The sequence below is a fragment of the Petaurus breviceps genome, unplaced genomic scaffold, assembly GCF_028583685.1.
Source record: "Petaurus breviceps papuanus isolate PSGF00001 unplaced genomic scaffold, PetGlider_PUasm1.0 90784, whole genome shotgun sequence".
Classification (NCBI taxonomy): Eukaryota; Metazoa; Chordata; class Mammalia; order Diprotodontia; family Petauridae; genus Petaurus; species Petaurus breviceps.
In genome coordinates, this window is record NW_027187345.1 from 237,926 (window position 1) to 254,967 (window position 17,042).

At 38.5% G+C, this 17,042-nt stretch overlaps 1 protein-coding gene across 1 annotated transcript in view; it reads right to left on the reverse strand.

Moving 5' to 3' along the window:
- The window catches only part of LOC138147321 (AT-rich interactive domain-containing protein 1B-like), a 231,385-nt gene extending 219,586 nt beyond the window's left edge, over positions 1-11,799 (reverse strand). Inside the window, exon 1 of the mRNA XM_069069740.1 lies at positions 10,138-11,799. Coding sequence (XP_068925841.1) covers positions 10,138-11,799 — 1,662 coding nt within the window. The remainder of the gene's footprint in view (positions 1-10,137) is intronic.
- Between the last annotated feature and the right edge of the window lie 5,243 nt (positions 11,800-17,042).

A 17,042-nucleotide genomic window follows, 5' to 3' on the forward strand; every position in this document is an offset into this window, starting at 1 on the left:
TTTAAAAATTCTATCTACCCACTTACCAGCAGCTCTATCTACTAAGGTTCTCTCAAAAAACTAGCATTTTTATAAATCAAAGTTCCCAAAGAGTTCCCAAAGAATACAAGAGCATATAATACCATCTAAATTTCTCTTTTGAAAATGAATTTTTTTAATTATCAGAATAACAGTACAAAGTACATGTATTGTTCACTATAGCTATTATTGGTAATAATTTATAAAATATTTGCAAGAAAACTTCTCTTTGCAAGATACTGAACACCACACATTTTAAATATTGTATAAAGGCTAAAGTTCACTGGGTCTCTGGACACCCAATATAATGCCCAGCACCTAACAACATTAACCTAAAAATTTATTATTTCTTAATTTAATTTTTAAGGGAAAAAAAAAGCCTGAAGATAAAAAACACTTGACAAATTTTCTCCCAAATATATGACAAGTTAAGGTCATATCTATGATTCCACTTTGTACTAACATGTATTTTTTTAATTTTTAAGACTTTTTTCAACTTCTAAATGTTTGCTCCTTGAAATGACACCTGCTTAATTAGAAAGGTACTTGTTCAGAATAAAGCAATATTGATCTTTCTGGTTTACAATGTCATTTATGATTCAGGGTAGCAATTGGAAGTAACTTTCCTTAGATTTAGAAACAAGATCTAAATTTTACCCTATTTTTCCAGAGATCAAACATTGACAGGCTGAATTTCTACCTTGATAAACTAGTATAAACCTTACCTTAGCCAGTCTAAATAAGAGTGTATTTCTCCTACTTTCACAGATCTTGAGGCAAAGAGTTACTAAATCAGTCACTTATTCCATTGGCTCTAAATCCTTTCAACAATGAAATTTTCCATGTAAGCAAAATTCTTACTAATCCAATTTCCTTCAGTTGTTGAGGTCTTCAATGAATTCATCAGGAAAATGCAACTTTGGTCTGAGTATGTCGATACTTTTCAGATATTTCTTAGCATCAAATAAGCACCAAAGGGTACTTTTTAAATTTTTTATATTGCAGGTGAGTGTGAAAAAAATGGAAATGGTACAGGATAAAGTTTGGATTATGCATTATAAAAGGCTGTTCATCTTTTCATATGAGAATTATAGGAGTACAGTGAAATATTGTTTGTATCTCCTATCCAACTTGTGTAACATTCCAAGAATTATTGTAAAGGTCTAAGATAATTCATGAAGGACATTAAGAAGCCTGCCTCATACTTGCTTGTATCCTTTATAACTAACACAGTGTTCTAGTCTAATAGATGCTCGATAAATACGATGATGAAGAAATTAAATTTTAGTCCTGGTAAGTCTGTAAATGTCAGATTAATAAACACTGCTGCATTACCCATTATAAAACATACCTATTTCCAGTAGGATTATTCCATTTGGCTGTCTAACTTGTTTATACTGCTTGCAAACCATACAGAGAAGCAATTCCAAAGATTCATCGATTCTTTGAGATGAGGAGACCAATGAGAGAACATCTCATTCAAACTAAAGGCCTTCTAGAAGTTACAGAAATTAACCAAGATCATATACAGCTGGTTACAGAAGAGCAAGAATTGGAACCGATTATCAATCCAACTATGACTCAACTTTGACTTACTAACATGTATTTTCTTAATCTGTAAGGTTTTATATCTGAACTTATATGAACTTATAAACTTATGAAATGAGCTTATAAACTATGAATCTCTTTGCTCCTTGAAATGACACCTGCTTTATTAGAAAGGTGTTTGTTCAGAATTAAGCAATAATGGCCTTTCTGGTTTACAGTGTCATTTAAAACTCCGAGGACAAATCGAATTTCCTGAAGAAAACAAAGTAGAAATTTTAAAATGAACTTTTAAATGGGTTTTACAAAAGCAAGGTAATTACTGAATAAAGAAGGTTGATCCTTATAGTTTCATAAATCAGACACAAAATTCTAGAAGAACTTTGGAATTAGGCATGTTTCTTTCAAAATAAGAAGGCTTCACCACAAAATCAAAAAATTTTGGAAGATTTTAACATTAACTTATCACAAATGTCTTGAACAAATGCTTAACTTCACCACAGAGTCAAGTAGTTAGATTTATTCACCAGGGTAACTCATGTGAGCTTTTACCAAAACATATCCTATATCACAAACACCGGCCTAAATCTAGGACAATTGTTAACTTTTCTTATGCAGATTATTCTATATAAAAAATCAGAAGAAACAAAAAGAACCACTGAATTCAGAGTTCATAAGTGAGGAGTTTTGTTTCGTCTAGTCTTTACTGGTTTCTTTTTTGCATGCTGTATTTTTCTGTGGCAAAAGATTAATGGAGGTTTCTTGTTAGAGAAAAACAGGTACTAAATAACAATAATCAGAAAACAGAAATCTATGACATTCTTCTTTAGCCCCCAAAATAAAATAGGATATATAGTATATATCAACTAGGCTACTAATCACACATGATTCAAATGAGCCAATTCTAAAGCAAACAATTCATTTATGATCATTTTTGTTTAAATGCCATGACCCAGGTAGAAGTTCAAGAAAGCATTGGTTAAATGCCTATTTAGAAATTATGACATGTATAGAGCACTTAAAAATTTGAAAAGTCTTTTACATATACATTAAGCATTTTAGCCTCAAAACAAGAGAATGAGATGGGTATTAGAAGAATTATTAGCACATTTTAAAGGTAAGGAATCTCCATGCCCATGGAACTAGTCCACAGCTGATGAGAGGCTGGATTTGAATCCAAGTCTACCTCATTCAATATCCAATACTGATTTTGTTTTTGAAGAAACCTTCCTGGCACTGGTAATACCCAATACAGACTTGGGTATGTAAATGTAACTAAGCTTGCTGATCAATCATCTTACTACAGACATTTATTAAGCCTATGCCTGCCTCCCAGTTATGAAGGAAAAAAGGGATGTTTACATTAAAAGAAATAATCTTTTAAAGTACAGACTCTCAGAAATAGTTTATTTTCTTCATACGCACTGTGGCAGAGTTTTAAATTTGATGCACATATCTGACAGCATAAAGACAGGCCTGCATTTCTGCCCCACCAGCAACTAAAATAGCATGCCAATGTTTTACACAAAGAATATATTCAACAGAGAAAACTGACTTGAATCTAAGTAAGAATCCCTTTGAAGTTCCAATTTTTTAAAGTTAGGAAACCAGTCATCTTTTAGTAGCCTTCTATATGCAAAGCATTCCTTCAGTTTTTCAAAAACCAAAAACCACGAAAAGGGAGCTGGGAAAGAGAGGGAAAAGAAAAAACTGTGGGAAAAAGGGAGTAACATGAAAATGCAGAAAAAGAGGAAGGACATATATACATGTACCAAGATATCTAAGTCACACAAAAACACAAAAATTATTTTGTGAAAAAAAAAAAGTTAGAACAACCTAAATAAATGGCAGAAGGTAAGTTTGGGGGAGAGGGGGCTTAGCAGTAAACACTTTAGTGATTCAATTACATAATATTTTTTCTTACTAAATCTTATGTTTTCTGCAGCTTCCACAAACAGACTCAAAAGACATGATCTCTTAAACTTTCAACAAAATACAGTGGCAGCAATATGACCCTATGATTTATAGCACACCAATATAGAGCACCAATTAATTATGAAAAATTTGTGCTGCTCCCTAAGAGATCTGGGGCTTCGTAGAAGTGAGAACGAAGACCATCTACAATGCTACTGTTTCCTCTGAAATATATTACAGAATTCCTTACCGGGGAGGAAAAAGGGTCTTGATTATGAAAACAAATTATTCTGCCTATTATATATGTTAACAGCTCATATCATTAGGATGAAACATGAAGACTGGGAAGAAAAAAAAGACTTTTTTCACCATCCCATTACAGAGGAATAAAAGTGGCATTGGGCTTTAGGATTTTCTTCTAGATCTTCATCAAATAAGGCTTCCTTTCCAGAGTCATCTAATAAGGAACGACTTCCTGTCTGGTTCTCGAGACCCTGCTTTTATCAAGGCCCCAAATGAGATACTGAAAAGCATCTCTTTCAAAAGAACGTCAGCATTGGCAGAATCTCAGTTTAATTCAAAATGATTGCCTTGCTGTGACATATCTATTCCAGATTCTGCTGCCACCCATCTAATTTTATTAATGGAGTTAAGAGTCAGTATTTGTATATAAAATATGCCCATATAAAGGGGGGAGGGGGTGTCCAGCTCTGTAATAAAACCTTGTAATAACACCATTCAAGGAAATGGCCAATTTCTTCCATCTGGCCATTTTTTTTTAACTAAACATAGCAATACTCTAAATACTCTTAAGGTCTATTACATGCAGAGAAATTATTATAAAACATGTCTGAAGATAAATTACGAACCTAGATAGGGATATACACCTAGAGAAATAAGATTCTTAGAAATATTTATTCCCATTATCACTAAATTAAAGATTAGAGTTTATATTCTAAAAACTGTCTTTTCAGAGTCCTCCACTAGACCTACTATGATGCTTCATCATGAACGGAGGGGCTTCTGGAGTTGAAAGCTATTCTAACAGACCCCAAGCTCGGGAAGATCTTTCCAAATGTGAAAGGCTTTGAGTCCTGGACAAGTTGGGTAAGACTCTTCCCCAAGCTGGCTACGAGGTGCTGACTTTTTACAGGATGATTGCAGAGGGTCTTTGACCCAGTTAAATAGAATAAATTACCTTGCCACCAGCAAAATCAGTCATTTGATGAAATGATTTATGTTTCTTTTAAGATTAGACCTCAAGCACAACAAAGTTTCAAGAGCTTGAGAAAACCTGCTTATTTTTGTTTACAAGCATCAGACAAATAGTACAATTACTCTCTGCTTTCTAAAGATAAAATATAACCAAAATTTGCTGGACATAAGTACAGAGAAAAGATACCAAGTGATATGCAGGTTTCATATACTTAATTCAGTCAGAGAATAACAACATTGATACATAAAATAAAAATAATAAGATAACCCCCTTCTGAGAAGTCATCTCTAAAGAGATTCTATCAAGATTTCACCGCTGGGCAAATAAAATAAAATAAAATAAATCCACTCCCTCAATCCCCAATTTTATTTTATAAATTTTAAATGATTTGTTAAATCACAAAGGTATACCAGAAATTTAAAATTATAATTTATTCAAATACCCAAACCAACCCCCATAAACACACACAACATTACTTTTATGTAAATAGCCCCTATATTGGAAAAGCAATATTGTATAAAATGCTTGTATCTACAGTGCAGAAATATGTTCTGGTTAGTTAGCAGTTCTGCCTACTACATACATCTCAACACTACAGGGAGCTACAGCCTGGGATTCTCAAGCCTTAAGCACGAATCCCCAGCAAGTGTGGTAACACTGCTTTACATATCCACAGAGAATCTGCTTTTAAAAAAAAAATCTCCTGATAAACGGCCCATTTGAACAGCCACTGAAATGTCTGAGACTGCATACTCATGTCCAAAAGTACTAAAGACATTTATGTGGTCTAAAGTATAGCTACAGATTTTTTTTAATGTCATAGGCAGCTTTACAACATCCATACTGAAAACTTAAGCATTAGCAAAATTACTCAGATGTTCCGTGTTATTAATATGCAGCCATATCCTCTATAAATTTGTTGTTTTAAGTAACATAAGACAGTTCTGTCAAACACCTGCTAGCAACCCCAAATTTACAAATCTACGCACATCTGAAAATGAAAATGAAGCACACACAGGTGGAGTGTTGAGTCCTCCTTCCCACAAATTTGGATCAAAGCACCATCCACCCCATTAACTGTTCAGCTGTCAAAAGTCTAGTGCAGCCGTGATAAAAGCTTGTGGACACGTGGGGAAAGGCAAATACCAAGGCTAACATTAATGAACTGAAGTTCAGATCCCAAAAACCATCTTATAACTAAGTAACAACGTTTATAAAGTTACACAATTATTGATTAATCCATTATCATCCTAGTGAAAGTAGGCAGAGTAGTAAAATAGATTGAATACTTTTTTTTCCTATTGTACATGGTCCTTTACTATTTTCATGATTTGTGTTGGTCACTATTTCTAAGATCAAGAGCAAAGAAAATTACCTTTATTTGTCCCTAAATTATTAAGCAAAAAGGTGTAAAACTAGAAATGAAAGTACAAATCTATTCTAAGATGCCTATTTTAAATTATGCCTATAAATTTGCTCTGAAATCCAATTGTCATAATATACATTTGGTCACATGTTTTGAGATAGTGATCATTTTCGAAGTTTACTATAGAAGATTGAATATGTCAATTGTACTAACATTAGTAAAGGTAATAAACCCACATATAAGACTATCACACTAGTGATAGTATTCAGCATGAGACCTAGGTTAATTTCTATTTTGGCAACTTGGATTTGAGAAAAATTAGCTGCAGCATAAACTACTCTGCTACAAATTCAAAAAGGAGACTAAAATAAAAGTTAAGATTTCCTGATGTAGACAAAATCCTAAGGGTATCAGTTCTCTAGAATTTAGTATCAGGTATGTCTAAATATTCGTGCTATGTGACTAAAAAGGTCAAAATCAAAAGAAAAAATCTGCTAGTGACATCATTTACTCAAAATTAAATGACCTAGAAATAGCTGTTATCCTAGGCAGGTTGTGCTGAATAACTTGAAACAATATCATATTATGTCAACTTAAATTTTGAGGAGAGGGTTAAGTACCACAAATAGGCCTCTCTTTTTCTCTACACCGAGAAATAATAAATGTATGTTGATTGAAAAATAAAAGCACAAAAAGTTCTTTATCGAATTTACTATGTCACGATAGTCTAATCTAACAGTCTAACTAAAGAACTGGGAGGCTTAGTGGGGTAAATCTTTTCACTTAAACCTATATATTTATAGGTAACCACCAACAGGCAAATATCCTCAGCTCAGAGTTTCACTCATTGGGACCCACCCACTGCTGACCTTTATTTCTAGGGGGGAGGGTATGGGAGTGAGAGGGAATGAAGGTATATGATGAGGTGAGCAAAGCAGATTTCCTATTGATTCATATTATATTTTACAAAACCAAAGTTGAATTAGCATTAACTAAATATAAGACATAGTACACAAATCTTAGCTATGTGGATAAAGATATAAGCACATTTATGGAAACTGATCAATCCAGTTTCTCACACAGAAATCCAAGAAATTAATACAATTAAATAGAAAAAAGTCCTATTTTACTTTGTTTTAAAAAAGGTATCTACCAGAAACAAACGTCTACCAAGCACAAAAAGATAGTTCATTCAACAAAATCATTTTGCTAAAAACAAAAATGAAACTAAAGTACCAATTAGAAGCCAAAAGAAATTTTCATCATAATACAACTTAGCTTAATATATTTTATAACACATATATAGTATGACAAATGACTTGTTGTAACTATCATGTGAAATATTCAAGAGAAGTCCCTGTCAGAGTCCTTTAAAGACACCCTTAAAAGAAATCTGTAACCAGGAGACAAGTCATAATGCCATAAATATATTTTCAGTGTGAATTAGTGCATAATAAACATATATATCCACATATAATTTTAAAGTATTCCCAAGAGACAGGCTAATAATACAATGAATTTATTTTCATTCCAATAAAAATAAAATACTTGTAATTTCTGCCATGAATAGTACTCAAAAGTAACATGTACCTACATCTGTCTCTATTACAGTACAACTGTTCCTAGCTTCCAAAAGCTGTAAATTTTAAGCTATCTCTTTAAAAACAGATTTGCTTTGTCAGCTTGCTTTTATGAGATTATATCCATGAAACATCCTTACAACCTTTTTATCAGTAAAAATCTCATTGAAAGGTGGTGGGAAAAGTTATTATCCTTGAAATTTCTATTTTCCCATCAAGAATAAAGAAAATAATATGCTAACAAAATAAAAATCTTCCTGTAAAGACATACATGTCTTGGTAGTGAACATCAACATTTAGTGTGGCAAAAGTTCTCATCATTATTTATTAAGATCAGTCTATCACTCACTCTGATGACTATCCTTCTTTAAATATATCCCTTTTTAACTGACCTGAACTGAGTAAAAATTAAAATTGTATGCAATGTATTTATTTACATCAGACTCTAATCTTAAAAAATAAGTTGTTAAGCTATTCAAAGAAAGAAAAGTGAAAGGAAATACACTATGCAGTGTTGTTTTCCCTAAATTATCCTGTAAGTAATTTAATTTTTTTTAAAAAGCTCAAGTTGTCTGACATACCAAAATAATCTGATGAAAGCCAACTCCAGGTACTTTGGGGGGGGGGTGGAGGTGGGGGAATAGGAATGTTATTAAGAAAAGAAAAAAAAAACTTTTAATAGGAGAAGATTCACACAAAAAAAATAATAATTTTTTTTTAAAACTCAGTCGAATAGCTATTCCTTTTCACTTTTAGCATGGTTTTTTTACAAATGGTTTTGTGTCTTTGTTGTAAATTTACTAGCCAGTCCAAACTTCTCTTGCACAAACACCCCAAATAAATACTCTTCTGTTATTCAATACTGAAACAGGTAAGAACCATATGTGTAAAATAATCAATTATGAAGGCAACTGAAATTATACCTCCAGTGTTGCTACATCTTCAAGATTAAAACTGATTAAACTAAATGCTCTGATATAAAAATCTGCTGTGATACAGCTCAATTTACTAACAGAGTAAAAAATATATGTACTGTTTTATAACATCAATGCATTCTCAGAAAGTATCTTCCTGTTAAAATTCTACTTCTCTAAAATTAAAGTTCATCATAATAGCAATGCACATAATACAGTCACCAAGGCTGTCTTTTTTCCTTAATGCAAACGGCATACTATTTGTTAATGTTCTATTCGTCCTCCCATTTATGAGTATTAGTCTTTATAATTTAAACTTATAACAATATTCAACCTTGCATCTGCTTGTAATACTGCTCAGTTATTATTTGTTGCAAGAATTTTTGTGACTGTACGGCTCAGCACTTCTATTTACATCAGCAGTGCTAAATGCCCAATGGTGAGAGGGGAGCCAATCAGATGGCAGATTAGATGTCAACTCAGAGGCAGCTGTCTGGAGACTATTACAGCCAGTTTACCTCCACAATTCAAATTCCAAACCTTGCAAAGGAGATCAAGTCAGTCTTTAGACTCAGTCTGCTACCAAGAACAGCAAGTATGAAGGACGCTCCCTAATCAACCTATGTGATTGGACTAGTGAAAACCCCCCCCCCCAAAAAAAAGGAAACCCATATAGGCAGGTTCCAAAATGATCCATTTCCTACTGATCTGATAGCTTACTATTATATTAAGTACATCAAATATATGTATATTCGATGATCAAAACAAGTATAAGTCATTCGAAATGTAGCCCTTTGAGGTCAGTATGTCATTTAAAATTACAGGTTTCAATAAACCTATGTAACAAATTGTGGATTTCACTATTTATGTTATGTAACATAAAATATTTTAATATATTTCACATGCACCTAGTAGAAATTTGGAATTTGTGTTACTAAACATTCAAACTCAAAATTAAATCAAAAGCAACTCCACACTAATCATGTAAGGTGTTCACAACTATAAGAAACACTTCGATTGTCAAAAAACAAACCTATTTTTCTCACAATTTCCAACTTTTAGCCTTACCAGCAAACCAAGGCTAATGTGGGCAAACAAGTCAGAAAGAAAGAACTGTTCATGCTTTACTGGATCAAAGAATTTAATAGACAAGCTTGGTCAAGATCCACTTTTAGAATTTACTGGCTTTTAAAAATACTATGTGTTACAAAAGCGATTTCTGTTGTCCCCACAGCTTTCTACAGCCTTGTTGTTTCTTTCCATTTTTATAATACAAAGCAAAAGGGGTGGAATAACGTGTTAATCAATTGTGTAAATAAAATAGCTGTTACTTCTTCAGTGAAACCACCTTCTAATGCCCCTGGACTAATCGGAGTCAGACATTGTGTGTTACCAAACATTTTCTAGTGAGGCAGCTAGGAGTTAAAATGGCTTTGGGAATCTACCCCCGCCTCCCTCCCGGGGGGGAGGGGGGGAAGAGAGGGGGAAAAAAAGTAAATTAGAAAGAAACTAACTAAACCTCGCCTACAAATTTAGGTGTATTTCGAGCCCTAGAAGAAGGCCCTGGTTTTTTCTAGTAGTTACCTGGGATCTGTTAATGGTCTGTCCAGTGTTTCCAGGGCTCATAGCTGGATGATTTCTTTGTTGTGCCGCTGCCCAGCCAGGGTTTGCAGTTCCATACTGGGAACCCAGATCTTTGCCCATGCCCATGCCCGCTGCTGCCTGCTGGCTTCCTGGAGCTGCCCCCGCCGCTCCCTGCGCCTGGGACTGCTGCTGGCCTGGGGCATTGGGGTTGCCGCTGTAATCGGGGTAGCTGCTGCTGTAGCTCCTCATCATAGGGCTCGGGGAAGTCAGCAGCTGATTGAGGGTCGGCGTGGCCCCCGAAGGGTGCTGGTTCTGCCCGGCGAAGCGCTGAAAACCTCCCGCGGCAGAACTGGCAGCAGCGGCAGCCTTGCCCAGGCTAGCAGCCCCGCCGCCGCCGCCGCCTCCTCCGCCGCCACCTCCTCCTCCTCCGCCGCCGCCGCCGCCGCCGCCTCCCGGGCCCATCATCATGCTGCTGCCCTGCTGCCGGGGGGAGCTCAGCACCCCGTAGCCCGAGGACGAGCCCCCATAGCCGCCGCCGCCGCCGCCTCCCGCTGCTGCTGCTGCTGCCGCCGCTGCGGCCGCCGCCGCCACTGCTCCTGCTCCCGCTCCTGCTCCTCCTCCTCCTCCTCCTCCTCCTCCTCCTCCTCCTCCCCCACCCCCTCCTCCTCCTCCTCCTCCTCCTCCTCCTCCAGCACCGCCGCCGCCGCCGCCGCTGCTGCCGCCGCCGCCTCCTCCGCCTCCCGCGCCGGGCCGGCCGTAGCCGGGATAATGGTTGTACTGGCTGTTGGGGTAGCCTTCGTGGGAGTTTTGCAAGGGGTCCATGCTGTTGGGGGGCCCGGCAGCGGCGACGGCCGGGTGCATCATCCCCATCCCGGGGCTTTGTTGTCCGCCATGTTGATCAAAGCAAGGCCCGGCTCGGCTGCCTGTGCCGCCGCTCGCAGGGGGAGCGCTGCCATAGTAATTATTAAACTCCGAGACCCCCACCGATGCGGAGGGGCCGCCGCCGCTGCTGCCACCGCTGCCGAGGCTACCATTGCCGCCGCCGCCGCCACCGCCGCCGCTGCCGTTCCCGGTGCTTTGGGGCGGCTGCTGCTGCTGCTGCTGCTGTTGCTGCTGCTGCTGTTGCTGCTGCTGCTGCTGTTGCTGCTGCTGCTGCTGCTGCGCGCCCAAAGCTCCCAGGCTGGGGTGCTCGTACCGGCCGCCCATCTGCTCCCCCATTTTAGTCGGGAGCTCTTCCTCCTCGCCTGACTTGCTCAGCAACTGCTGCGCCTGGGTCTCGGCCTGATTTCCCAAAACACCGTCTTTGCCTCCTCCATGTTGCTGGGGCTCCATGTCAGGACTGGGCTGAGCAGAAGCAGCAGCAGCAGAAGCAGCAGCAGCAGCAGCGCCGCTGCCCCCCGCTCCGTTGTTGCTGCCGCCGCCGCCGACGACAACGACGAGGCTGTTGTTGTTGTTGGAAATGGGATGTTGTTGTTGCTGCTGCTGCTGCTGGAATTGATTTAGCTGTTGCTGTAGTGCATGGTGGTGGTGGAGGAGATGGTGAGGATGGTGGTGGTGGTGGTGGTGGTGGGCATGATGGTGGTGCTGTTGGTGGTGGGGAGGTGCAGCGGGGGGATCGCCAACGTTTTTCAGTTTGTGGTTGGGGAGCAGCCCCGTCTCCATGGCCGGGGCAGACGAAGAGGAGGAGGAGGAGGAGGATAAGACCGCGGCGTTCCCACCTTCCTTCAGAGCCGCCTCGGACGAGCTGCTGCTGCCGCCGCCGCCGCCGCCGCCGCCGCTGCTGCTGCTGCTGCCGCCGCCGCCGCCGCCGCCGCTGCTCTTCGTATTATTATTACTGGCAGCCGCGGCGGCGGCGGCGGCGGCGGCGGCGGCAGAGCTAGCATTATTGGCCATGTTCAGTTCATTATGGTGGTGGAGGTGATGGGGAGCTACATTATTCAAGCCGCTGCCGCCGCCAGTCCCATCGCCGCCGACCCCTAGCATGGATCCCGGTCCTGCCGCTCCGGCTCCCCCCCGCCGGGAGATCCTGGGTCAAGTGAGCCGGCTACGGACGCAGAGCGGGGTGCCCCGATCACTGTGGTCCGCACCCGCCGGGGTTGATGCTACTTGCGCGGCCATGATCATTGCAACATCGCGAGTCAAATGTGTCCCCCCACCCCCCGACCCACCCACCCCATCCCCCCCAAAAAAACAAAAATAAAACAAAAGAAAGGGGAGGGGGAGAGAGAGAGAGGGAGGGAGAAAACAATAAAAACACTTTTTTAATAAACAGCCGCTCTCAGTCTCTAGTCCACATACCCCCCAAATAAAATAAAAACATTCCCCTCTCTACCCTCCCCCTTCCCCCCCCCCCGCCCAAAGTCTTGGATTGAGATTAGAAATGATAGTGATATCTTACGGTCTATGCCTGTTCTTGCTGTGGGATTTCATGTTGAAAGTTTTTAGTTCAGGTTTAAATGAAACTTTTTTTTTCTTTTCCTCTCTAACCCGGATATGGGTAAATACACGTCTGACTGAGCCTATCTGGCCCAGCATGGCATGAGAGAGGAGAGAGAGAGCTCTAACAACTATTATCCACTTCTCTCTGATTACTCCTGTGCACTTGCAAAACGCGGACTGGACTTCTCCCTCCCCCCTCCCCCCTTCCAGCACCACCATCACCACCACTCCCTCCCGAGCTCTAACTACCTCCTCCCGTCTCCTCCGGCTGCTCTAGCGGTGGCACACGGCGGAGACTCACCCGCGCAGGCACGGACGGGGGAGGCTTTTCTACAAAGCTCGGCAGCCGCTTCTAATGCAACAGCGTGGGGCAAAAGGGGCCTGCACTCTCCCCTTTTGCATCTGTTTCCCTGCCAACTAGGCATTAATGTGTTTGTTTTCATGTTTAAAAGGAACGATACAAAGGTGGAAAACGGGTCTGACTGGCAGACAAAAGAAAGAGATGGATTGGGGAACAAAGTTGTCTGTCTGGCTCAAAGGTTACATTGAGCTGACTAAAAATAAAAATATTTGGGCAATCTGAGGCGGGGGGAAGCATTAGCTATTTCAGACTTCATTATGTAATTTGCAGAATGTTAACCCATTATGCATTGGTTTGAAGTCAGGCAACGTAATTTCTACAACTTTACTCAAACTACAAAATGAGATGGATTAATGAATTCTCTGCCGGTTTGTAACAGGATACCATATATTTATTTTATAATAGCACAGTATAGCTCTGTCCCAAACCGACAGTGCTCAATACACAGACTGACAGTGCTCAGTACACAGTAAGTGTTCAATAAATGTTTAATTACTAAATGTCCACATCTGCCCCCAAAGATTTTATTATTAATATAATCATTTTTATGGGACATCTTAGTATATTTGTATGCAAGCCTATCAACAAAAAATAAAAGTTCATTTCTTGTACCCCTGGGGGGACATATATACACAAATACACATATCTGTGTGTTTCCATGTATTCACATGCATATTATGTGTTTACAAATGCGTGTGTACAGATATGTACACATTGTATATACATGTATATCCTTGTATACACATATCAGTCTGTGTTCCCCATGTGTACACATATATACATAAATGCTTGTGTGTATTTTCCATATACACAACCGTTTCCCTAGATACATGAGTTATAGGTGTGCACTCTTGTGTATTTCTGTATATACACATATTATTTCCATACATACACATTTCTGTACACAACAGCAAACACCCAAATCTGAAATAGTTTTAGAAAGAAATTTATTGGATCATATCTCTATTTCTCCTAGGCACTTCGATCTCCACTCCTTAAAGGGAAATAATCAAGTTGTGTTGTGTTGTATGATCCAAACCACTTTTAGAAGAAAGTTTAACTGCCAGTCAGAACAGCACTAGCTCATACTCATCCTCAATCAGAACACCTCTGTGGCACTTTTCATCATTTTTCCAAAGAAAATGTGTAAAATAATCATCTTTCATATCAATTCCCTGCTCAATGATGTGAAACAAGAGTTTTTACAGAGAAACAAAATCAGACAGACTCAAGTTTGTATAAGAAGATCATCTAAACACAGATTAATACAAATGTTTCATGCCCTGTTCTCAGGAAAATGACCATAATTGTTTTATAGGTTGGGAATAATTTGAATATCGTGACATTGATGTAAGAAAAAGCACAACCCAGGCCGGCCAGGTGGCACAGTGAGTAAGAGCGGCTGCCCCTGGTGTGGGGAGACCAGGGATCGGTTCTGATCTCAGATACTGGCACCCACACAAAATAACTGGCTGTGTAACCTTGAGCAAGTTACTTAACCCCAGTTGCTTTAAAAAAGAAAAAGCACAACCGTACTAAGGCACTGGTAGGAAGAAAGTGTTTAAAACTACAAGTTTCATTAGGTAATATAAAATTATACTACTCTAAAACTAGCAATAAATACCATGTAACCACCATGAAATGTTTTTTTGGATTTCTCTTTCTGCCTTAAAAAATATTAGCGTACTTTAACATTCCATAGAATTTACTTAAGATCCCTAATTCTTCAACTGTGCATAAAAGTATTCCAGTTTATTTCAACTACACTACTTATTTTTGTTTGTTTGACCAAGTGTAAATATGTTACATGACTAATAGAAAACGATAGAGTGGAAAAAATTGGTGAGTAATTGTTGGGGGGGGGGAATCAGGTGCATACCCAAGGGTCATTATAGATTGTAGAAACAACAAATTGCAATTCTATGCAAACCACTGGAAAAGGGGAGGTATATCATCTTGTAGAAGAGAGAATAGCAGAACTGTAAGATGAATTCATGCCAAATCATTCATCAGCTTTTGCCAAGAGAATACTACATCTTTGTTACTGTGCCTTTTTGACATTTTTTCCTGGATTTTCTTCTTTTCTATATTCAAGTACATACTAATTATACACATTACACCATAAGTTGAATTTTTAAAAGTCTTTCATATGCAAATATAAATATATGTCTCTATGTATATGTTTATATGCATACATATATTCTAAAAAATCCATTACATATTTATATTTTTAGACATTTATGCCCACACTGGATATATATACACATAATCTTTTTTTTAAATGTTAAAAACCTGATAAAATGTATCAAAAGAAATCCAAATTATATTACCCATACTTTGTGGCTTGTTTTCATAACTAACCCTGAGGGAAAATGAGTCATAAAGTTACTATTGACTCTTTTCTAGGAGAGAAAAGCATTTCATGTAGACAAATCACGAGACTGGTGAGGAGGGGTGGACCAAGAAGTTTGTAGTTTTAAGTTGTTATAATTCCATTTGCTTCAGCAAGTCATCTAGAAGATTGGAACCAAGACGCTATAAAATAGAGGCCCTCAGCACAATGAAATCGGTCTGCTATAAAAGGCAACACATGCCAGTTTTTCCTCCCCAAAGGCAGATGCCACACCCAAAGCAGACAGAAGGCACTGCAGTCTGTGTAAGTGAAGCCCAACACAAAGCATCGAAGACTCAGTTTTGTCTCAGACCATGAAGGATTTGCAAATACCTTTTCAGCATCCTTGCTGAAATAAGGGAAGGGCCCAAATCCTGTTCAACTTGGGCTTTTCAAATGCACTTTTCCAGGAAAACAAAGTAAAAATCTCTTGTCTTCATTAAGAAATCCAGTGTCTTAATAAACAAAACTAGAATTGACACTGATCTGTTAGAAAGCAACAAAATTGTATTTTAAAGTCCACCAAAGTGCGATTGAAACTTTGTGCTGTAATTTATACAGCCTCTTTTTTCTTAATCTGCTTACAGTCATAGTACATTCTTCACCCTAGTTTCTTTTCTACAAATTAAAGTATTGGTAAGCACCTAATTCATTTTTATACCAAATCCCTTGCTTTTACCTTTTCTGCCTAAATTCCTGCCCACAAGAAATATTTTAACAATTCATCACTAAACAACTAATACAACACCAAAAAATGAAAACAGTGCAAAAATCCACTATGCTTCAACTTCCGGTCCTTCAATGTGCCCATTCTAGCCTCAGACACCAGCATTTCTCATTTAAGTGAAGGTATTGCTCATTATTTTGTTATTATTCATATTTTATTACAAACTTATTTTTACTTGTGATACAGAAAAAAAAAACTAATCTTCAAATACTGCTCCTTTGGAATCAGTTTAAGGACATTGCCTAAAGCATCCTTTAATTTGCCTACATAAAGAACATTTGGGCCAGATGGTAGTTTTAGAATTTCAAAACTCCATTCTTTTAATGTTGTTAGTACCCCCTTAACTATTCTCTTTGGTTTCTGATTAGTCCCTTTTTGCTATGTTGCTTGGTTTTTCAATGACTATATATTCACTACCCCTCATATCTTTGTAAGTAATTGGGAGATATTTGAAATAAGGCACTGTTAAGACTTTATAAATAGGAATTATTTTTTTTAAAAGAGAGAAAGCTTTGAATACTCTCTTTCCTCATAGATTGATGAGAAATTTCAATGAATGGAGCTTATGGCATTTCCCCACTAATAATAGGGAGGGTTTTTTTGTTTTCTTTTGTTTTTTAACACCAAACAATTGTCTTTTTCACTTATGAGCAATGAGTACACATGAATACAGGATGTTTCAGCTGTTTTATATCAGCCATGCAAGTTGGTAGTGGCCTATAAATTCATATTTTGAAGGCATTAAGTAGAACTTGAAAAAATATCTTGGTAGAGACAAAAAAGAATTTAATAAAATCAAGAAATATATCACCCAAGCCCACTGCTATGCTTCTTCTGAGTACTGCTTTTCTCTACCATCACTATTATGGGGCTGATAACCATGGGTGGGGTTAGAAAAAAGAAAGCGTATGGGCTAGTTAAACCTGAAGTTCACAGGTAGGTTGACTTGCTGTACAGGGAAGAGTGCATACCAATGTTGCAGGATT